Source organism: Pongo pygmaeus, chromosome 11 (assembly GCF_028885625.2).
Source record: "Pongo pygmaeus isolate AG05252 chromosome 11, NHGRI_mPonPyg2-v2.0_pri, whole genome shotgun sequence".
NCBI lineage: Eukaryota > Metazoa > Chordata > Mammalia > Primates > Hominidae > Pongo > Pongo pygmaeus.
Window position 1 is genome coordinate 88,422,295 of NC_072384.2, and position 24,215 is coordinate 88,446,509.

At 35.2% G+C, this 24,215-nt stretch overlaps 1 protein-coding gene across 31 annotated transcripts in view; it reads left to right on the top strand.

Annotated features, from left to right (window-relative positions):
• GULP1 (GULP PTB domain containing engulfment adaptor 1) overlaps nucleotides 1-24,215 on the top strand; it is a 314,696-nt gene that overhangs the window by 170,358 nt on the left and 120,123 nt on the right. For 18 of the 31 annotated variants that reach the window (XM_054478465.2, XM_054478469.2, XM_063647689.1 and 15 more), the window contains exons 3-4: nucleotides 15,853-15,924; nucleotides 21,620-21,681. In XM_054478465.2, the coding sequence (XP_054334440.1) occupies nucleotides 15,897-15,924; nucleotides 21,620-21,681 (90 nt within the window). In that variant the 5' untranslated portion in view covers nucleotides 15,853-15,896. Of the gene's footprint in view, nucleotides 1-5,203; nucleotides 5,298-15,852; nucleotides 15,925-21,619; nucleotides 21,682-24,215 lie in introns of all 31 variants that reach the window. The other 13 variants (XM_063647685.1, XM_063647681.1, XM_063647700.1 and 10 more) reach the window with 1 other exon arrangement.

Sequence of the window (24,215 nt, forward strand, 5' to 3'; positions counted from 1 at the left end):
GAAGCCATTGGGTCCTGGGCTTCATTTTACTGGTAAGCTTTTTTTTTTTTTGAGACAGAGTTTTGCTCTTGTTGCCCAGGCTGGAGTGCAACGGCATGATCTCGGCTCACTGCAACCTCTGCCTCCTGAACTCAAGCAATTCTCCTACCTCAGCCTCCTGAGTAGCTGAGATTACAGGCATGCGCCACTACTCCCAGCTAATTTTGTATTTTTAGTAGAGATGGGTCAGGCTGGACTCAAACTCCCAACCTCAGGTGATCCACCCACCTTAGCCTCCCAAAGTGCTGGGATTACAGGTTGAACCACCGCGCCTGGTCCTGGGAACCTTTTAATTACGGCTTTAATCTTGTTACTTGTTATTGCTCTATTCAGGTTTTGAATTTCTTCCTGGTTCAATCTTGGTAGGTTGTATGTGTCTAGGAATTTGTCCATTTCTTCTAGACATAGTAGCTCATAGTAGCCACTAATGATTCTTTGAATTTCTGGGGTAGCAGTTGTAAAATTTTCTTTTTCATCTCTGCTTTTATTTGCAATGTCTCTGTTTTTTCTTAGTCTGGATGAAGGTTTGTCAATTTTATTTAACTTTTCAAAAAAATAGTCTTTTCTTTCATTGCTTTTTTATATTGTTTTCTTCATTTTAATTTTATTTATTTCGACTTGATCTTTATTATTTCTTCTCCTCTGTTGGTTTGGGTTTTGGTTTGTTCTTGTTTTTGTAGTTCTTTAAGATGCATGATTACGTTATTTATTTGAAGTTTTTCTTCTTTTTTGTTGGAGTCACTTACAGCTATAAACTTCCCTCTTAGTAATGCTTTTGCTGTATCTGATGTGCTTCAGTATGTTATGTTTTCATTATCATTTGTTTCAATAAATTTTTCAACTTTCTGCTTAGTTTCCTCATTGACTCATTGGTCATTAAGGATCATATTGTGTAATTTTTATGTCTTTATATAGTTTCCAAATTTTCTCTTATTGATTTCTACTTTTATTCCACTGTGGTCTGAAGAGATGCTTGATATTATTTCAGTTTTTTGAATGTTTTAAGACTTGTTTTGTGACCTAACGTATGGTCTGTCCTTGAGAATGTTTCATGTGCTGCAGAACGGAATGTGTATTCTGCAGCAATTTGATGAAATGCTCTGTAACTACTGGTTAGCTCCATTTGGCCGAGAGTGCAGATTAAGTTTGAATTTTCTTTGTTTATTTTCCATCTGGAAGATATTTCCAGTGCTTATAGTGGGGTGTTGAAGTCTCCAGCTATTATTGGATTGGAGTCTATCTCTTTAGCTCTAATAATATTTGCTTCATATATCTGGGTGCTCCAGTGTTGGGTGCATATATATTTAAAATTGTTGTATCCTTTTGCTGAATTGACCCCTTCATTATTATATAGTGAACTTCTTTGTCTTTTCTTACAGTTTCTTCCTGTTTTCCTTTTATTGAAGATGATTTTGTCTGGTGATATGATTTAGTTTCTTGTTTTTTATTTTTTGTGTATTCATTGTATATTTTTTTGCTTCGAGGTTACCATGAAGCTTGCAAATACCATCTTATAACCCATCATTTTAAGCTGATAACAACTTAACATCATTTTCATAAACAAACAAACAAGGAATTAAAACTTATAAAGACTTGATGCCATAACTTCATACCCCTGTTTTCTTTTAACTTTTTTGTTACTACTTATATCTGATTGTTCCATTTTTCTTGAAAAGTTGTTTTAGTTATTATTTTTGATTGGATCATTGTTTAGTTTTTGTACTTAAGAGTAGTTCATAAACTGTGATTACAGTGTTATAATATTCTCTGTTTTTCTGTGTTCTTACTATTCAGTGAGTTTTGTGCCTTCATTAACATTTCTTATTGCTCATTAACATACTTTTCTTTCTGATTTAAGTATTCCCTTTAGCATTTCTTGTGGAAAAGGTCTGGTGTTGATGAAATCCCTCAGTTTTTGTTTGTCTGGTAAAAGGTTTATTTCTCCTTCAAGTTTGAAAGATATCTTTGCCAGATACATTCTAGGAAAAAATACTTTTGCCTTCAGCACTTTAATTATGTCATGCCATGCTCTCCTGGCCTGTAAAGTTTCCACTGAAAAGTCTGCTGTCAGATGTATTGGAACTCAATTTTCTGTTATTTGTTTCTTTTCTCTTGCTGATTTTAGCACCCTTTCTTTATCCTTGACCTTTGGGAGTTTGATTAAATGCCTTAAGGAGTCTTCTTTGGATTAGATCTCCTTGGTGTTCTATAACCTTCTTTTACTTGGGTATTGATATATTTCTCTAGGTTTAGGAAGTTCTCTGTTATTATCCCTTTCTACTCCTATCTTTTTCTCTACCTCCTCTTTAAGGCTAATAACTCTTAGATTTGCCCTGTTGTGGCTTTCTAGATGCTGTCCATGGACGTCATTGTTTTTATTATTTTTTCTTCTTTTTTCTCCTCTGACTGTGTACTTCCAAATAGCCTGTCTTCAAGCCCACTAATTCTTTCCTCTGCTTTATCAATTCTTCTTTTAAAAGACTCTGATGCATTCTTTGGTATGACATTTGCATTTTTCAGCTCCAGAATTTCTGCTTGATTCTTTTTAATTATTTCAATGTCTTTGTTAAATTTATCTGATAGAATTTTGAATTCCTTCTCTGTGTTATCTTGAAAGTCTTTAAGTTTTCTTCATTCAGATATTGTGAATTCTCTGTCTGAATTCAAAGGTCACATATCTCTGTTTCTCCAGGATTGTTCCCTGATGCCTTACTTAGTTCATTTGGTGAGGTCATCTTTTCCTGGATCATCTTGACACTTGTAGATGTTAATGTGTCTGGCCATTGAAGAGTTAGGTATTTATTGTAGTCTCTACAATCGGAGCTTGTTTGTACGCATCCTTCTTAGGCAGGCTTTCCAGATATTCAAAATGACTTAGATGTTGTGATTTAAGCTGTATCTTTTTTATGGGGGACCTCAAGTTCCCTAATGCTGTGGTTCTTAGAGACTCATAGAGGTACTGTATTGATGGTCTATCTAGGTCAAGATCCCAAAGAATTCTCTGGATTACCAGGCAGAGACTATTGTTCTCTTCCCTTACTTTCTCCCAAACAAAGTCCCTCTCTCTGTTCTGAGCCACCTGGAGCAGAGGGTAGAGTGGCAAATCACCCCTGTAGGCACCACCCATAGCTTGCACTGGGTCAGACCTGAAGTGCCAGCACAGCACTGGTTCTCACCTAAGGCCTGCTGTAGCCACTCCCTGGTTCCTGCCTATTTTTGCTCAAAACTCTGGGGCTCTACAATCAGCAGGTAGCAATGCCAGCCAGGCCTGTGTTCTTTCCTTTAGGGCAGTGAGTTGCCCCAGGACCTAGATGGGTTCAGAGGTGCCACCTGGGAGCCAGGGACTAGAGTCAAAAACCTTAGAAGTCCATTTGTTGTTCTATTGTACTGTAGTTGAGCTGGCAACTCGAATAATGAGATGCAGTCCTCCCATTTTTGCCTTCCCTTTCCAAAGGCAGAAGAGCCTCACTGTGTGGCCACTGCCACCTCAGGCCTATGGGGAGTACTGCCAGGCTGCTGCCAATGTTCCCTAAGGCCTAACGGCTATTTAGTCAGCTTCTAGTGAATGCTGTCAAGCCTTAGACTCAACCTTCATGGCAGTGGGCTTCCTCTCTTCCCCAGAGAAGGTCCAGAAATGCCATCCAAGAGTCAAGTCCTGGAATCAGGGACCTCAGAGCCCACTTCATGCTCTATCACCCTGTGGCTGAGCTGGTACCTAAGATGCAAGACCCTTTACTTTTTCCTCCACTTCTCTCAAGCAGAAGGAGTCTCATCCTGTAACCACCACAGCTGGGAATGTGCTGAGTCTCACCTGAAGCCAGTAAGCCTCAGAGTCTCATCCAATGTTCTTGATGTAGTACCTGGGTATTGCTTCTGGTTATTATTCTGGTTATTCTTTTGTTAACATGTTACAAATCTTGCCATGACTGAGTTCTTCCCTTCAAGGCAGTAGGTTGCTTTCTGGTACATGGTGTTTCTAGAAATGTCATCAGGGAGCTAAGGTCTGAACAGGGGCCGTAAGACTGACTGGTGCCCTATCCTGCTGTGGCTGAGCTGGTATCCAACAGGCAAGACAGAGTCCTCCCCACTCTTCCCTCTCTGATCCTCAAGCAGAAGGAAGGGGTCTCTTTTGGAGCCACAAGCTGTGCAGCCTGAGGTTAGTGGAAGGGTGATGCCAGCAGTCCCTTAGCAGTCCTGGCTGATGTCTCAGTAGGTCATGACCGCCTCTCTCCCTCAGTCCACAGACTCTGGGCCCAGAGCACTTTAGCTCATGATGGCAAGGCTTGGGGGAGCTGAAGTTCCAAACACTGGGATTGGCAATTCTCCTTTGTGTGGGGCTTGTTTAAATTCTCCTTCCTTGGGAGAGCGTCACCTGAGTTTGGCCTGGTTTTGCTTTCTGCTATTAACAAGGGCAGCACTGAGTTCAATGCCTCAGAATTGCTAGCTCTTCCTCTCCCCAGTGCACAGCAATACTCTCAGAAACACCAGGCTGCCTCTCTGAGCAGGGTTGCCTCTACTGAGGGATGGAGGAGGGGTGGGGTCTGAGATTCAAGACTGTTTTTCCAGTGCCTCTTTCAGCGATATGAAGGTAAAACCAGGTAGTGTGAGTGCTCACCTGATTTTTGGTTCTTAAGAAGGGGTGTGTGTGTGTGTATGTGTGTGTGTGTGTGTGTGTAGATAGTTGTTAACTTGGTGTCCTCACTGGGGGGACAATAGGGAGAGCCTTCTATTTTGCCATTTTGTTCTACCCCTCTCCCCAGTCAGGCTATTTTAGTCCCTGTCTTCTGAAAGTGCAATGCAAAGGTCACCAATTATCTCCGTGTTCTGAAACTAATGGCCATTTTTCAGGCTTTCTCTTTGTAGAGCTCTCAATATCATTTAATCATTTTTTCTCTTAATAAAAACATACTTCATTTGGATACCAGAAGGGCACACTTCGCTGGTTTTTATTTGACCTCAGTGGCTGTTTTTTTTTTTTTTTTTTCCCCCCAGAGTCTCGCTCTGTTGCCCAGGCTGGAGTGCAGTGGTGCAATCTCAGCTCACTGCATGCTCCGCCTCCCAGGTTCACACCACTCTCCTGCCTCAGCCTCGTGAGTAGCTGGGACTACAGGCACCCGCCACCATGCCCACCTAATTTTTTTTTTTTTTTTTTTTGTATTTTTAGTAGAGACGGGGTTTCACCGTGTTAACCAGGATGGTCTCGATCTCCTGACCTCGTGATCCACCTGCCTTGGCCTCCCAAAGTGCTGAGATTACAGGTGATGGCTGTTTTTTATCTATCTCTAGCTTGCTCTTCTTATTCTGCCTCATTCATAAATTTGGCATGCTTTTAAGCTCAATTATCATTTATCTATTTACATATACTTCTTAACTAATCTCATAATGTGCGAGCTGGTTACTTTATAAGTCGTGTCTCTATTCCTACCCTACCTACCAGACCATGACTCATATATCCAACTACTAACTCAGCATCTCATCTTTGCTGTCTGGTAGGTATCTCAGAACTAACATATCCAAAACAGAAGTCTTGACAGGTAGGAATACTCACCACTATACCAATAAGGAAAGGCTTCAAAACAGAAGTCTTGAATTCTGCCTTTCAAACTTTGCTTTCCCCAAGTGTCTCTTTCTTAATAAATGGCACTATGATTCACTCAGTGAAGAAGAAAAAAAAAAGTAGCAGCTGTCCTTGAATTTTCTTTCTGTTACCCTCAATATTCATCCATCAGTTAGACTGGTCAGGTTTCCCTTAGAAGTATAAATCAAGCAAGACTGACAAGGGTCTGAGGACATGACACAGTTGAAAAAAACAAAAAGTTTGTGGCAATAGTTAAAAGAGGTCTCATTATTTTCAAGAGTTGGAGTTAGGAGGATAATGATGCTAAATCTCAGGGGTTGGAAGACCTGGAATTAAACTGGAACAAAGAGTAGAGAGTTCTTGATGATATTGAGGCAACCTTTTCTTTCTGCCTGGAAGTGTTGCATATTTTCTCTCTGCCTGTAATATTCTTAATTTTATGATAACATGCCTGGGTCTGAAACTTACAGTTTGAGATTTTTCATAATCTTTTTTAATTCTCTGAAATTTCTCTCCATAATTTTCTCAGTTATACCCTCCTCTTTGTTTATATTTTTCTCTATGGTAATCTCACTATCAAGATTTTGGCAGTTTTATTTAATATATCTTAGTATTCATTTAGTATATTTATTTACTTTTTTGTAGTCATCTAAGAGAATTTCTCCACTTTATCCTTGAACTCAGTAATACATCCGTAAGCTGTACACAGAGTTCTCCAATTTAGGCCATTTATCATTGCTTTAAAAAGATCTCAGCTATTATATTTCCTACTAATATTTTCCATGTGGCTCACTTATTGATAACTCATTTTTTTCCTCATTTACAAATATCTTTCCCTTTGTTTTTAGGCATATTGACATATGAGATACTAAATAAACATTTCAAAAGATATGAAAAAACAAATGATTAAGTCAATAAATGATTAAGTCAATCAAATGAAGACTGTCACAGATAATAAAATAAAATTTTTATTTTAAAAATAAAGATTATTTTTAAAATTGACATTACACTTTAAATAAAGTTGGGAGCTAATATATGTGTCTGTAAATCAATAAAGTGTATATGATTTCATAAAACTTGATTTGCTCATTTGATTTGTAATTCAACATATATTAACTATAGTTATGTACTCGATACTAGAGAAGCAAAGATAACACCATTATTTTGAAAAAAATAGATTTATTCACGTTTCTAGGACATCTTTTTGCAATTCATTTGAGGCAACAGTTTTTATAGTGAAATGAAAGCACTCATTAGTGTGAGAGAATGAGAAGGCTAGCTCCTTTTCAGTGGATATTTTGAAAGGAAAATTTGAAAATTAGTTCAGTGAAATAGATTGGGGTTAGTTGCCAGAAATCTTTCCAAATATGATTGAGTAGACTGTAAAATAAAAACCAAATCTGGACTTAGGTACGAGAGACTTTATTGGAAAGGATGTTTGCAACGAGGGGAGGGGGGCAACTGCAATAAGGAAAATATGCCAACTATAAGATCAGCAAGTGTCTCAAAGGCTAAGCAGCAAAGTGTTTTGTTTTGTTTTAGGGAATAGTAAGCAAGACTAGAAAGAATTGGGTGTAAGAAAGTAGGACAAATGAGGGTGGTGCAATTAGGGATAGGAGCTCAGAGAATGATGTACCCTTTAAAACATAGTCAGCCTATTATTAGGAGAGGGTGTAAATGAAGGGTTGAGGCTGCTGAGGCTGAATATGGATTAGGGTTTAGGGGCCTACGGGAAGGCGTAAAGCTTAACTAAAGTTTGATTAAGTCGAGGTAGCAAATATTTTGTCCAGTTTGGTCAGTGGCCCAAACAGTTCAGCTAATCATTTATGAAGCAAATAATGGCATTTTGGAGGTCTAGGCCTGGTCTTGTCATAGGTACACAAGGGTAGTATCCTGCATCTCATCTAAGTCACATGGGGAAGGGTTCCTTGCAATAAGCTGTTTCTGGAACACAAAGGTGTGGGATAATTTCTTTTAACTTTTGCTTTTTTTCCAGGATCACAAGTGCATTAGTCCATTCTCACATTGATATAAAAAGATACCTGAAACTGGGTAATTTATAAAGAAATGAGGTTTAACTGGCTCACGGTTCTGCAGGCTGTACAGGAAGCATAGTGGTTTCTGCTTCTGGGGAGGCTTCAGGAACCTCTAGTCATGGCAGTAGGCAAAGGGGGAGTGAGGCATCTCACACGGTGTGAGCAGGAGCAAGAGAGAGTGAATAGCAGTGGTGAAAGTGTGCATCCTTGTGTTCCAGATTTCAAAGGAAAGGCTTTTGGTCTTTCTTCATTTAGTATGATAGTAGCTGTGGATCTGTCATATATGGTTTTTATTATGTTGAATACTCATTTTTTATGGTTTTTATCATGAAAGATGTTGAATTTTATCAAATGCTTTTTTAGCATCTATTGAAATGATCATATGGTTTTTAATCCCTTGATCTGTTTGTATGATGCAGCACACTGATTGATTTGCCTATGTTGACCATTCTTTCATCCCAAAGATAAAATCCCACTTGGGATTCATGATGAGTGATATTTTTAATGTATTGTTGAATTCAGTTCACTAGTACTGTGTTGAGGATTTTTGCATCAGTATTCATTAGTGATATTGGCTTATAGTTTTATTTTTTTCAGATGTGACTTTATCTGGTTTTAGAGTCAAGGTAATACTGGCCTCGTAGAATGACTTTGGAAGTATTCCCTCCTCTATTTTTTGGAATACTTTGGGTAGTATTGATACTAATTCTTTAAATGTTTGGTAGAATTGAGCAGTGAAGCCATCAGGTCCCAGAGTTTTCTTTACTGTGAGACTTTATTACAGCTTTGATCTTGTCACTTGTTATTGATTTGTTCCTGTTTTGAATATCTTCCTGGTTCAGTTGTGATACATTTTATGTTTCTAGGAATTTGTCCATTTATTCTAGATTTTTCTAATTTATTGGCATGCAGTTGCTGATAGTAGCCACTAATGATCCTTTGAATGTCTGCTGTATCAGTTGTACAATCTCCTTTTATGTGTCAGATTTGATTTATTTGGATATTTTCTCTTTACTAATTTTGAGTTTGGGTTGCTCTTGTTTTCCTAATTTTTAAGATGTATCATTAGGTTGTTTATTTGAAGCTTTTCTTCTTTTTTGATGGAGTCACTTATGGCTATAAACTTCCCTTTTAGTACTGCTTTGGCTGTATTCCGTAGGTTTTCGTATACTGAGTTTCCATTGTCATTTGTTTCAGGAAAATTTCCAATTTCCTTCTCAATTTCTTCACTAACCCACTCATCATTCTGGAGCATTTTGTTTAAATTTTCATATATTTGTATAGTTTTCAGAATTCTTCTTGTTATTGATTTCTAGTTTTATTCAGCTTTGGTCAGAGAAGATGCTAGATATTATTTCAGTTTTTCGAATGTTTTAAACTGTTTTGTGACCTACCATATGATCTATCCTTTAGAATGATCCATGCTCTGAGGAAAATAATGTGTATTCTGCAATCACTGGATTAAATGTTCTGTAAATATCTGTTACCTCCATTTTGTCTAGAGTGTAGATTAAGTTTGAAGTTGCTTTGTTCATTTTCTGTCTGGAACATCTGTTTAGTGCTAAAAGTGGGATGTTGAAATCTCCAGCTATTATTGTATTGGAGTCTAACTCTATATTTTAAAAATTGTTATATCCTCTTGCTGAATTGACCACTTCATTATGATATAGTGACCTTCTTTTTCTCCTTTTGTAGTTTTTGCCTTGAAATCTATTTTATCTGAAATAAATATAGCTACTCCTACTCTTTTTTGGTTTCTCTTGGCATGGAATACCTTTATACCTTTATTTTCAGTCTATGAATGCCTTTATAGGTGAAGTGTGTTTCTTGTAGGCAACAGATCAATGACGCTTCCCGCCACTGCCCCCACTCCCTTGTTTAGCTACTCTATGTCTTTTGATTGGAGAGTTTAGTCCATTTATGTTCAATGATATTATTGATAACTAAGGACTTACTCCTGCCATTTTATTATTTGTTTTCTGGTTGTTTTGTGATCTTCTCTTCCTTTTTTCTTTCCTTCCTGTCTTCCTTTTATTGAAGGAGATTTTGTCTGGTGATATGACTTAGTTTTTTGCTTTTCATTTTTTGTGTATCTCTTGTATGTTTTTTGGTTTGAGGTTACACAATGAGGCTTGCAAGTATTACTTTATAACACATTATCTTAAGCTGATAACAATTTAACACTGTTTGCATAAACCAACTAATAAGCAAAAAGAAATGAAATAAAAACTCTGCATCTTAACTATGTCCCTGCTTTTTTTAACTTTTTATTATTTCCATTTATATCTTGTTGTACTATGTCCAGAAAAGTTGTTGTAGTTACTATTTTTGATTGTTTCATGGTTTAGTCTTTCTACTTCAGAGTAGTTTACACACCACAGTTACAGTGTCACAATATTCTGTTTTTCTGTGTTCTTACTATTACCAGTGAGTTTTGTATCTTTGGTGTTGCTTATTGCTCATTAATGTTCTTTTCTTTCTGACTAAAGTTCTTGCTTTAGCATCTATTCTAGGACAGGTCTTGCGTTGATGAAATAACTCAGCTGTTGTTTGTCTGGGAAAGTCTTTATGTCTCCTTTATGTTTAAAGGATATTTTCACTGTATATACTATTCTAGGATAAAAGATTTTTTTCCTTTAGCAGTTTAAATATGTCATGACATTCTCTCTTGGCCTGTAAGGTTACCACTGAAAATTCTGCTGCCAGATGTATTGGAACTCCATTGTGTGTTATTATTTATTTCCTTTCTTTTGTTGATTTTAGCATCTTTTCTTTATCCTTGATCTTTGGGAGTTTGATTATTAATGGCCTTGAGATAGTCTTCTTTGTGTTAAATCTGCTTGGTGTTGTATAACCTTCTCGTACTTGGATATTGCTCTCTTCCTCTAGGTTTGTGAAGTTTTCTGATATTATCCTTTCGAATAAACTTTCTACTCCTATCTCTTTCTCTGTTCCCTCTTTAAGGCCAAGTAACACTTTGATTTGCCCTTTTGAGGCTATTTTCTAGATTTGGCAGGCATGCTTCATTCTTTTTAATTCTTTTTTTCTTTTGTCTCCTCTGACCATGTGTTTTTCAATAGCTTGGCTTCAAGCTCATTAATTGTTTCTTCTGTTTGGTCATTTCTGCTATTAAAAGACTCTCATATGTTCTTTACTATGTCCATTGCATTTTTCAGGTCCAGAATTTCTGCTTGATTCTTTTTAATTATTTCAATCTCTTTCTTTAATTTATCTAAGAGAATTCTGAATGCCTTCTCTGTGATATCTTGAATTTCTTTCATTTTCTTCAACAAAGCTATTTTGAATTCTCTGTCTGAAAGGTGACACATCTTTGTTTTTCCAGGGTTGTTTTCTCATGCCTGATTTAGTTTATTTGGTGAGGTCATGTTTACCTGGATTGTCTTAGTACTTGTAGATGATTGTCTGTGTCTGGGCATTGAAGAGTTAGGTATTTATTGTAGTCTTTGAAGTCTGCACTTGTTTGTACCTGTCCTTCTTGGGAAAGCTTTTCAGATATTCAAAAAGACTTGGATGTTGTGATCTAAGTTGTATCTGCTTTAGGGGGGACCCGAAGCCCAGTAATGCTGTGGTTCTTAGAGACTCATAGAGATACTGCCCTGATGGTCTTGGACAAGATCTGAAAGAATTCTCCAGATCACCATGCAGAGAGTTGACCTCTTCTCTTCTTCTTTTCTTTTTCTTTCAAACAAATGGGGTCTCTTTCTTTCTCTCTCTCTCTCTGTTCTGAACCACCTGAAGTGGGGTGGAGTGACATACTGTGTTGGGTCAGACCTGAAGCCAGAACAGCACTGGTTCTTGCCCAAGACCTGCTGTAACCCCTGGCTATTGCCTGTTTTCTCTCAAGACCCTGGGGATTTACAATCAGCAGGTGGCAAAGCCAGCTAGGTCTCTGTCCTTCCATTCAGGGCACTGTGTTATCCCAGGCCCCAGGCAGGTCCAGAGTTGCCTATTGGAAGCCATGAACTAGAGTCAAAACCACTTAGAAGTCTTTCTAGTGTTCTATTGTACTGTGGCTGAGCTGAAACCACAAAACACAGTCCTTCTCAATCTTTCATCCCCTTTCCAAAGGAAGGTGTGCCTCACCCCATGGCAACTGTCACTACAGGCCTGCAGTGAGTACTGCCAGCCTACTGCTGATGTTATCTTAAGGTCCATGGGCTCTTTAGTCAGCTTGTGGTGAATCTTGCCAGTCCTGAGACTCACCCTTCTGGGCAATGGACTCACCTCTGGCCAAGGACAGGTCCAGAAATGTTGTGCAAGAGCCCAGTTTTGGAATCAGCAACCCCAAGAGACCAGTTGGTTGTCTACCCCACTGTGGCTGAGCTGGTATCTAGGTGCAAGACAAAGTCCCCTTTACTTTTCCCTCCACTTTTCTCAAGCTGAAGGAGTCTTGCCCCATAGCCACCACAGTTGAGAATGTGCTGAGTCTCACTTGAAGCCAGCAAGCCTCAGAGTCTCACCCAAGTTTCTTGATGTACCACTTGAGTATTACTGCTGGTTATTCAATGCCCAAGGGCTCTTCAGTTAGTAGGTAATGAAGGCTACTCGTACTGAGTTTTTCCTTTCAAGGCAAAGGATTATCTTCTGGTGCAAGGTGTCTAGAAATGTTGTATTAGAGCTAGAGCCTGGAACAGGTACCTGATAACTCTGACAGACGCCCTACCCTGCTGTCACTGAACTGCTATCCAAGATGCAAGACAGAGTCCTTTCCACTCTTCCCTCTTCTCTCCTTGAATGGAAAGAAAGGGTCTCTTTTGGAGCTTAATTGCCTCAGCTTGTGTCTCAGTAGGTCACGTGCCCCAGCATTCTACTAGCTCTGGACCCAGTTCATTACTAGGACTCACCTAAAACTTGCATTGCTTGTGGCCTAGATTGCCTTTCCAGTTTATTTGGAGCCCCAGAACACTTTAGCCCACAGTGGCAAGGCTTGTGGTAACTAAAGTTTCGACAGCTGGGATCAGACATATCCCTCTGGCTAAGGCAGTTTTAAAGGCTCCCTCCATGGCCAGGGTTCAATTGAGTTTGGTGTGGTTTTCCTTTCTGCTATAACAGGATGCCTTACAATTGCTGTGGTCTCCCTTCCCCAGCACTCAGAAATGCTCCTGCTGAGGGTAGGAGAGGAGTGATGCTGGTGATTCAAAACTGTTCCTTCTACCTTTTCAGTGCCTCTTTCAGTGATACAAAGTTAAAACCAGGCACTGTGAGTGCTCATCTGATGTTTGATTCTTGTGAAGGTGCTTTTGTTTGTTTGTTTGGATGGTTGTTAAATTGATGTCTTTGTTGGGGAGACGATTGGTGGAGCCTTCTATGCTGCCATCTTGTTCTGCCTCCCAAAAGTAACAATTTTTTAATAATAGGGAAATGATTCATGCATGTGTTTGTAGTCACTAAAACAATATTTGTGAAAAGTTTCTCTAAAAAGAAGGATTTATGTTACACCATAAATTGAGATAAAGTCAATTTACATAGAATTGTATTTCTTAACTTATTAACATTAAAATTTTAACTATATATTTTATTTCAATTATAAAAGTACATTAAAACATGCATTATTAATACATAAAATAAATAGTACATTGAATGCCAACCTAGTGTCATGTATTGTATTATACACTTTGGGGTACTGAACAAAGTAGCTAGTATCTACATACTTTCTGGTGGAGTTGTAAGACGTGTTTTACAAAAAAACTGTAGAGTGCACATTGCATCAAATAAAATGCTAAGAAGTGGTGTTTAGATAGTTAAATTATAGTTTATTTCAAAAGAATAACTTATCTGATATAGATTGACATTTATATCTATGCATTTTGTGAGCAAGCAAAAGTGCTTCTGGTGTTTTAGAGTCATAGTATTATCATGTCATTATATATCCTCTATGTTTGCTCAAATGAACTTTATATAATTATGTGAAGAGTTTTTTTTTGTTATTCTTGTTCTATTTATATGCCCCCAAGTTGTTTATATTTTATTTTTTTTAATTTAAAAGTCACACTATTATTTAATTTTAAGAATTTTTAAATCATATAGTATTAAACTCCTTTTTTATATTTCACAATCTTCTTTTGTTGAAAATGTCCACTTCATAGTGATGAAATTTGAGTAGTGGACAGGTATATAAAATTTGGTCTGCTGATTAATAAACTTCATAGTATTTTGTCACTTTATTTTTCCAGAGAAGACAGATTTTACATTTGCATATATTATGTTCTTTTTCTACTAGTTTATTTTTAATTTTTCCTTATTTCTTCAGGATATGCTCAATAAATAACCAGATCTGTTAAGATATAGGTGAAAAGTGACTTTTGAAATGATACCAAATATATTATATTCTCTGTTGTGTTATATTCCATTATGTATATAGAGTCTGATGGCAAAATCCTCAAAGAAATTAAGGGTTTTGAAAAAAAAGAGAAGTACAGTAATTGAAAATGCATAATTTCTTGGTCTATTGGTATAATATGTGTGGCAGATAAACAGCCAGCCTCTTGAAAGGACTGCAGTAGAACTAGTTTGCTCAGGCAACAACTAGGTTTCAATAAGAGCGGCAGAGTGGATAAAATCTTTAGAAAAAATGCTGAGTGCATTTTGATAATGATTTACTGTGAATGCCAGATGACACAGTGAAATGTTTCCAGATGATGGGAGAAGTGAAAGATGTGGTTACAGAATGTAATGCATTAGAATTAGATTCTCTGAGTGATGAGAGTAACCTGAACTGCTTATGTTGACTCACATACTTAGGAATAAAGAATGTGATAAAATTATGAAGGTCTCCTAGCAGGAAGTGGTGGTGAGACTTTGAGACTTAGAGTGGAATGGAGGAAGCTATTTCCAGAATCATGCAGAGCTTTTGGTCTCTCGTGAATTTATCTCTAACAGCTGAGACCTCTAGGCAATAGTGGGCAGAGAGTGGGGAAAGTTTTACCCAGAGTTCAGTTACTGTCTTGTCATCTGCAGATGGAAGCACGCCAAACTGGGCTCTTACACTGAGCACATGAGTTTCCTTTGATTTCTGTTGAAGCAAGTCTCTAGGTTTTCAAGGAAGAACATTATTAAACAGTTTTATTTAATGTGGTTGAATTCTAAAAATGAAAAAAATGCAAATTTTTAAAAAATAGCAAAATATTTTAATTCTAAAAAAGTATTTGTGTTACCCTGTAATATATCTGTAACACTAGTCCTCATAGAAGATAAAGCAGAAGTGAAAGGCTATCTTAATGTCATTTCGTGAATATTCTGTTGCTAGAGCAGCAAAGTTATTTCTGAGTGTTGTATCAGTAAGATTAACTATTTTGTGGACCCCAAATATAGATTACAATGCAGTACCAATAAATATTTAATCATAACTTTCTTCTTAGACCTTAATGTGAATTGTCTCTGAGTCTCTGAGGGAATTACTCCAGAAATCTTTTTGTTGTTGTTGTTGTTTACACGAAGTCATTAAATATATAAAATGGAAAGGTCTCAATTGGACAACAGTGCATAAAGTCCTTTACCTAAGCTGCTGAATTTGGTTTGTAACCCTCATAGCGAATACACTACAGAACAGGTATTAAGAGGACCTCTTTGATGGATAAATAATGCATATAAAAAGAGCATTAAATTTAGATCCCATGCTATATCTAAGACAAAGATAGTAGCTAATATTTTCTGAGCTCAATATGTACCAAATACTGTGCCAAGTACTTTCATACCTTTCCTAATGTGTAAAACAATCTTAAGTGGTAGGTAATTTTATCCTATGTTTTAACCACTGCTCCTAGTATATCACCTGTCTTTGTGACTTTGTAATAAACATGAAACTCTTCTGGGCCTCAGGTAAATAAAAAGTAAAGTGTTTATATACACACCTCTTGTCAACAAGCTGAGGAAAAAGTATTGATCTTTCTTCTCCTTAAGTTTGCAAATAAATATAGTTAATGATGGATATATAATAGAAAAAAGACAAAATTGAAGAACTTGGGAGGAATTTCTGTTGAGATGTTCCTATCTGTTTGTGCCACTCATGTTATTAAGCACTTGTGTTTTTTCTTACCCAATGTCCTTTGAGGCATTTTAGAATACTGTTTGTAAATATTTTTAAAAATTTAAAAAGCCTTTATAATTAAAACCACATTAGCAAAAGAGAGGTCAGTCAACAGTCCTTTGTTTATGTTTTAATATTTTGTCATTTTACAGGATATAAGGCGTGGAACTGAACATTTATTTGGCTGATCCTCATCATGAACCGTGCTTTTAGCAGGAAGAAAGGTAAGCGTGGTCATTTTTTAAAACTTGGGAGTCAAGCCAATGTTGCTATGAACATAAGCAGAGATGTTAAGAAATCAGTTTTTCTTGTTGTCAAACCACCTGGCCCAGAAATGAAGTTAGATTAGAGCAACACAAATCTGCAAACGTTGCTAATTAGCTTTCCTTAGTTATCACCCTAGTGAAAGATCAAAGTTGTTTATTACACTGAGTTCACAATACATATGTGATAATATGTCACCTGGCAATTTGAAGCTTGTTGTGAAATTGCAAAGAATAAAATGATCTGAAACTTTGTCCTAACTTTAGCTTATGTAGCCATATAATACTAAATTCCCTGGGCTTACATAAGATTAAGGTAACATAAATTCATTCATAATTATGTGTGTGTGTGTGTGTGTGCACAGGCTTCATGTATCATTGAACAATATGTGAGGATTGGTAGTAGATAGATTGAAAGCAATGAGGCCAAAATAAGTTTGTTATTAATTTTTAGGTAGGAATTTAAATAACTACGAATGTAGTATATTATAGCGATCACTATAGGACTGAAAGAAACAGCTAGTTAGGTGTTGTTTTTTAATGGGCAGAAAAACATGGCATTTGACAAACTATTTTATGATGCACTTATAAAGAAAGATAGAAAAATAAGTATAACTTTGTGTAGATCAGTGAAGTTTAAATAATGTATCCTTTCCATTCTCAAAGGAGTTCTCTAGTGGAGGGCATGGGGCTTTCTCCTGTTTTACATGATTAATAAATTGGGGAAGAATGTTTAAATAATGATAATCAAATTCATAGATGGTTGAAAACAAGAAGGTAATGATACAGGAATGCTATGGTAGGATTACAGATGTGTGAGGAGAAAATGACAAGTTAGGCCTTATTCCACACTATAAACTTACTAAGATACTGCAAATTGTCACACAAGGGCACAGAATATCTAATACTTTTATCATGATTCAAATATTGCTGTTATTTGGAAGATGCATCTTGAATGCTGTCTGAGTAAAAATGGCTGAAGAATAAAGTCAACAGTGTGAGTATCAAAGGCTCTGTGTCATTTTCTAATGTATGGATAATGAATAGTCCAGAACTATGACTAGTGTTCTGTTCAATATCAGGCAGTCAGGCACTGGGTGTTCTCCCTTTAAAAGGTTACAGTGTTAACTGACACATAGTAACGTGCCCAGATGAGAAAGACTGAGATGACTTCAGGACTTTCAGCCATGCAACAGGAAGCATGACTGAGAACCATTCATGTGTTAATGAGAGCTGTCTTTCAATATTTGAAGGACTGCCATTTAGCCATGGGGTTGAGTTTAGTAAAGGACAAATAGGTGTAAATGATAATGTCACTGATTTAATATAGGGAAAATGAATTCCAAGAAAGTCATGTAAAAGTTTAATTAAATTACTCAAATTACTAGCTTTTTTTGGTCTCTGAAATGAGAGGTGTTCAAACATTTGGATGTGGCAGAGAAGATTAATGTATTCAGTGAGAATTTAGATAATGTGACCTTTAAGGCACTCTTCAACCCTGGGAAGCTAGAAATTTATTATTTTACTTATTTTTCCTGAATAAGGGGAAAGCAAAATGACATTTATTAAGTCTATAGCTGCTCCTGATTTACAACAGTTACCAAAAGTAAAATAGTGTTTCTTTCATTTTTACTAGTAACAAAATCTATAATTACATGATATATTGAAGTTTTTGTTTTGTTTTATATAGAGATAGGATCTTGCTACGTTGCCAGGGCTGGTCTCAAACCCCTAGCATCAAGTGATCCTCCTGCCTTGGCCTCCCAAAGTGTTGGGATTATAGGCGGGAGCCACTGTGCCCAACCTGAAGTATTTTTAATAAAGTAATAGAAATCTTACATCACAACTTAACACTTTAATCACTCTAACTTATTTTTAATAAATACTTCTAGACCTTCTTTATATATATATATGCTTACAATCCTCCTTTCCTATCACTTTAAAGTTGAAACTACACATCTGTAATTTACTGTTTATTTGAAGGGGGTTTAGAATGGTTTTTCACTGAGAAATCCGAAGAGTTGGATAGTAATGTGAGTAACCAGTAATTGTATATTTGTCTTATTTGAACACAGTGGGAGTACACCCATAGGAATAGTGGGGTGATTTGGAGAATCAAGAAGCAGAAGCACTTGTTATATCCTGATTTGCTTCATTCTCTTTGAATTTCTTTTGACTTCTCTTATTTTTCAGGTCTAATGGTTTAGTATCATGAAATTATTCACTAATATTTTACTCCAACCCGAAGTTAAAACTTGAACTGAAAATTTTACCTTAAGTTCACCAATCAATTCTGACTCTATCATTCGGTGAAGTTGTTAAAGGAAAAATTGTAAGAGCCTCTGTTCCTGGTTTCAATCAATAGCATTATTTCATTAAATTTTAATTTCAGATGAAAAACTTAAATTGTTTGAGAGAATTTGTATATCTGGATAAGCTGGAGCTATAAGCTATAATTATATCACTAGAGAATATTTAATTTAAGTCACGTTTCCAAAACTACCATCAACATACCCTGTGTACAGTATCCTAAACAAAGCAAGATGGTCTTCTATCAGTAAAAGCTTATCTCTTTATTTCATAGATACCCAATATACTTGGCCATCACATGTAATCTTACTAAATGATCCAGGACTTCAGAAGCCTAAGGAAAAAAGACCATCTTAAACCTAAACATAATTGTGTTTTTTTTTTAAATTAAATCTCCGAATTAGTAAGTTTGTATTTCTTGATTGAATTCACTGATTTTCTTTGCAAATGCTCTAATGGTGTTAGAGTTACTCAGAGATTCTGAAGAGTGCTGAATATATTAGAGTCATATCATTTTGAGCTCTTTTGAAAAGCTCTTTAAAAATTAGTCAAATATAATCATAGATTAAATTTTAATGATTGTCTTTGTTTTAGATTTTTTCCCTCTGTTAATTTTCTCTTTTAATTAAAAATATTCTATATTCTCTTTATTACATCAAATATAAATCATTAAGTAAAAAAGTATAAAAATAACATGTGAATAAATGATTAAATAATTCAACTAATTACATTTTTTAAACTTAGTTGACATACTATTGAGTAGATATCATAATGCACAGCACTTAAAATTTAATATTTAAATGTTACTTTCTTTTTTAACATTTTATTCAAATGCATCTATTCATTAACCAGCATTTAGTTTTAAATTTAATATACTCAAAAGTAGGTGTTTCACCATTGTAAGCTCTGATGACACAAAAATAATGAATTTACTCTATATTTCTTGATGAGTTCTTAATCTAGATGCATTTTGAAAACCTAAATTTATTGATCCAGCAATCAGAGTACATTGATATTTGTCAAATATGTTGAAATGTTGGCATTTTCCTTCATGTAAGTCTTCAATTTTGAGTTAGTGATTTTACTTTAATTCAATGAAGAGGAACTCTTTCTAGAATGTCTGTATTCCCATTTCTGCACATTTTCATATATCTGATACCTTCTATGAACACATATAGTGTCCAAGGACCATCATGTGTATTTCCTACTCAAGATTTAGTCCTATCTATAAGTTAATATAAAGAGTTTTATTTTGTCATTTTTTTGCCAAAGTATAAATTAGGATGACAGTAAGAACTCATTTTGGAAATCCTTCAGGTTTTATAAATGTACTGCTCATACTTGAGGTTATGTAATAAACAAGCACTAAATTATCAGCGCTTGATAATATGGATGCAGATTTTTGTCATTGTAGGAACTGCAGCTTATCCACTGGAATTTAATATTGTGATTATTTTAGTCTGTCAGCAGAAGCAGCTTGGTATACTCTTTTTAGGTCTCTGCAATATGAGTCTGCAACAGAGGCATTTTCATCAGTTTTCAAGTAATAGTGGCTTATAGGAGAAAGAAATTATTAATACCTCTCTGCCTCAGGATTGGTGTGACCCATCATAGTGAGAGTTTAGTCAGCGTTTACATACTCCTGAGATGTGTTGTATGTTTTGGAAAGGAGACATGAAAAGAATTCAGTGAAGGAGTTAAAAGGAGAAATTGGACATCTTCTTAGTTTTCCTAAAGGTGTTTTTGTTGTTTTGTGTTTTATTGCCTTGGAAGAAGTATTGTGATTTACTTCTTTTAATGTATAAAAGCAAGATTATATTCTAAATCTAAGTGCAAATTGTTCTTGAATTAATCATATTACTATCCATTAGCAATCACAAAAAGTATAGCTAAGATGAAAATCCTTATAGAAAATACAAATTTCACACATTAAATGTCAACGTCAATATTTTTTTAAGCTTACAATGTATTGCTGTTCAAAATATTTCACCCAAGTATGGCTATCATATATTCACTCTAGTAGTCAGAAATAGACCCAATTCTCTTGGCCCTTCATCTTTTGTATTGGAAATACTTGAGAATATTGCATTGTACCCCATAAACAAGTTTAATATAAATACAGTGCATTATTATTCACATAGTATAAAATAATTTACATTCCAAAAATATGTGTCATTTTCTCTATATCTTCACATTCACCCAGTTTAAGAAGAACATATTAAGGGTATCAAATTAGTTTCTGTTAACAGCATTTAAAAAATCTAAATTTAATGTTGAAACTACTTTGTTAGTAATACAGTGTTTCCTTCCAGTTTGTACTTGTATGTTTCATGGTAAAATAAATCTTTGATTTTGTTCTATTTATAATATTGATTCCAAATTTTTAAACTCCCATGAAAAATAAGATACATACAAAACTACACTAATGGAGGCAAAATATCATTGAAGATTGAGGTCTTACTCCAAATAAGTGCAGATTCAAAAAAAGCCAATCTGTTTCATGTAAATGTTAACATTTTTTTCTCCCCCTTATGCATTCCTCAAAATATTGGGGAAAATATGTGGGCTATATTAATAAAGTTCAAAAATTAAATTAAAAATATTAGTAATATAAATATAAATAACAAGATAAAAATAATATATAATACAATTAGTTTTAATATATTCTATCCTTATATTTCTAATATTTTTGACACTTATCTAAGAAACATTTTGATTTACTGCATTTGAGACTATTTATATCCAAAACTCCTGAGAGAAGACCTTCAATCAATGTTTCCTCAAATTTAGAATAAAGATTTATCATAATATTATATTGATTTCCAAATGAGCATAGTAAGTTGGTTTATTTCAGCTTCATACAAATGCAGTTGTTCGTATAATATGATAATTTCCCTTTAGAATAGCTAAATCTTGATGCTGCAATACAATATTCGCAAAGAGTTAAAGAGCAGATTATATTTTATTGTTCTAGGAATTAAGAAAAATAACCTATAATTCATGAGAGCATAAAGTGAAAGAAGAAAGATACTTGTTTTAAATCACAAATGAATGCAATTACTCATAGCCCACTGATGTGGTTTTTATATGTTCTTTTAAAAATTGGTATGATTTTTATTATTTGAAAACTTTAAAAAGGAAAGCTAGGGACTTTTATACCAAAGAAAGAATCCTATAATTACGCCCCAGCTGCATTGTTCTTCTATCTGAGTGGTTATTCTTTGTCAATTTGGCAAAGAATCTCGAATTAGAAATACTCTATGTCCTAAATTACCATACAAATGGTAATGCATGAATATGACACCATGGAAACCTAAAATATAACTCTGTGTATTTTTTATTGCAGACAAAACATGGATGCATACACCTGAAGCTTTATCAAAACATTTCATTCCCTATAATGCAAAGGTAAAAATAGTTCATTTATTATTAAATTTTATTTCGTTATACTATCATTACTAATTCATGGCTAATCTTAGATTGCTTATGTATTGACATTTCCTGGTTATTGATTCCTGAAAAAAGTTTACATAAATAAAATAATTGTGGCATGGGAAGTTATTTTCCTCTGTAGAATAGTTTCTCTCTTTAAAAGTATATTCTATAAAATTACTATTTAAGTCAAACGTGTTTTCTTCAAGTGATTTTGGTTATTGTTAAAAATATTTGCAATATCATGGCTTGTAGAAACTCAAACCACTAACAAATTAGCTTTCTTTAAAAACATTTTAATGTTACATTACACAACCTAAATATAAAAACATGCAAATGAGAGAAATGAGCTGCAATTTTCATAAATGTAATTATCATTCAAGAAAAAAGGAACAAAGTTTAAATTTTTATTTTATTTTATTTTATTGAGATGAAGACATGCTCTGTAGGCCAGGCTGGAGTGCACTGGGGGGATCTTGGCTCACTGCAACCTCCATCTTCTGGGTTCAAGTGATTCTCCCACTTCAGCCTCTGGAGTAGCTGCAATTACAGGCACGTGCCACCATGCTTTTTAGAAGAGACAGGGTTTCACCATGTTGGCCATGCTGCTCTTGAACTCCTGACCTCGAGTGGTCCACCTGCCTCAGACCCCCCTTCTACCTGCTGGGATTACAGGTAGAAGCCACTCTGCCCAGCCTAAATTATTTTTAAAAAGCACACAAAAAGGTGCCTTTTAAAAATTCTTTTGTTCAAGTTGCTGCATTTTAATAGAGAAGTGGAAACATTAATCTATACTCTGTGTCTTTAAAGATTTCATTTGTTGTTGAAAAAAATGAGTGAATTCAGTTGAAAACAGGGACTTTAAAGAAAGGTGCTATTTTGTAGTTAATTATCACCAAACTTGTAATAATTTTCAGAGAAATCTGAGTCAAAATTTCGAAGAGACAGAAATGAGTTAAAGAGGGGATTGGAAGGGGAACATCACACTTCGGGGACTGTTGTGGGGTGGGGGGAGGGGGGAGGGATAGCATTGGGAGATATACCTAATGCTAGATGACAAGTTGGTGGGTGCAGCGCACCAGCATGGCACATGTATACATATGTAACTTACCTGCACATTGCGCACATGTACCATAAAACCTAAAGTATAATAATGATAATAATAATAATAATAAAAGAAAAAAAAAAGGATATAAATGTCAAAAACACTAAAAAAAAAAAAAAAAAAAAGAGGGGATTGGAAATATTAGCGTCAAATTTAAAAGCAACTGAACTTTGGAGACAGAATAGGGGAAAACAAAACTATAATATCTTTATAAGAGAACTTAAACGTTTATGAATTAGTGAAGTATACACTGGGATACAGTGAGATTAGGCATAGCAATTATTTCAGGAAAAATTAAAGAATGTTTATTGAGGAGAAAATTAACGGTGTTTGGTAGGAAACATCTAGAGTTCTTATCTAAGTCTGAATCAGAAGGAAGAAACATTTAAAAGCCTATGTAGAAGAAGTTCTTCCAGAGCTGTTGTTCAGCAGCGAAATTTGGAGAGTGCACCGTCTCTTTATTTTTTTCTTGTTGACTTACCAGCAAAGAAATCTGAAATATTTTCTGTGTAAACATATTATACTTGAAATCACTGCAGTGCTTATGAATTTTTCTGTAAACTTAACATAAAGGTTGATTGCCCTAATTTAGCATGAAAAGTTTAGTTAACTGAATGAGAAAAATTGTTTATGTTATCCATCATTTCCACAGATATTGTTCGTATTAGCTATTGGTATACTATATGAAATCTATACTGAAAAAATTTTAATCTGGAAAGCTGCTATGATTTTAAAGTGCGTGCTCAATTTTTGATATTATCAATCATAGTGGAATTATATGCTCCAGTTGAAACCATCAATATTATTTTTATGTGACTGATATGCCTCATTTTGAAAAACAGCTTTATAAAAGATTAAAAGGTTATATTATAATTAGATCTACCTTTAACTCTGCCAATCATTCTGCTTGTCTACATGGAAAAGTTGCCAGTGCCAATTCGCAGGTGCATAACAATTTTAAGACATTCTACAGGAAGTAGAGGGTGCAGAAACATCTTCCCAGATTGGGAACAGTAAAATATGGAAGGGCAGGATGATTTTGTCTACTATAATATGGCCTCATGAGTGATAATATATATTGTATGTGTACCAGGTAGCATTAAATTCATTTGAAGAATGTTAGTTTTTTTCTGAGTTCCTTTGTTTGTGGTACTTAATAGGTTGACCTCATAGTAGAGTTACTTTTTAAGATATCCTGTATCTCTTGTTATAGAATTTGGCACTTGAAAACCAAATCCTTGACCACAGAAAGTAGCTTGGCACAATAGAAAAAAAAATACAGACTCTAGAGCTGGATTCCTTGGTTTATATCGTGACTCCAACACTTACTTACTGTGTGCCTTTGGGAAAATTGCTTAACCTTTCTATGTCTGTGATTATTCATCAATAAATAGGGATGGTAGCA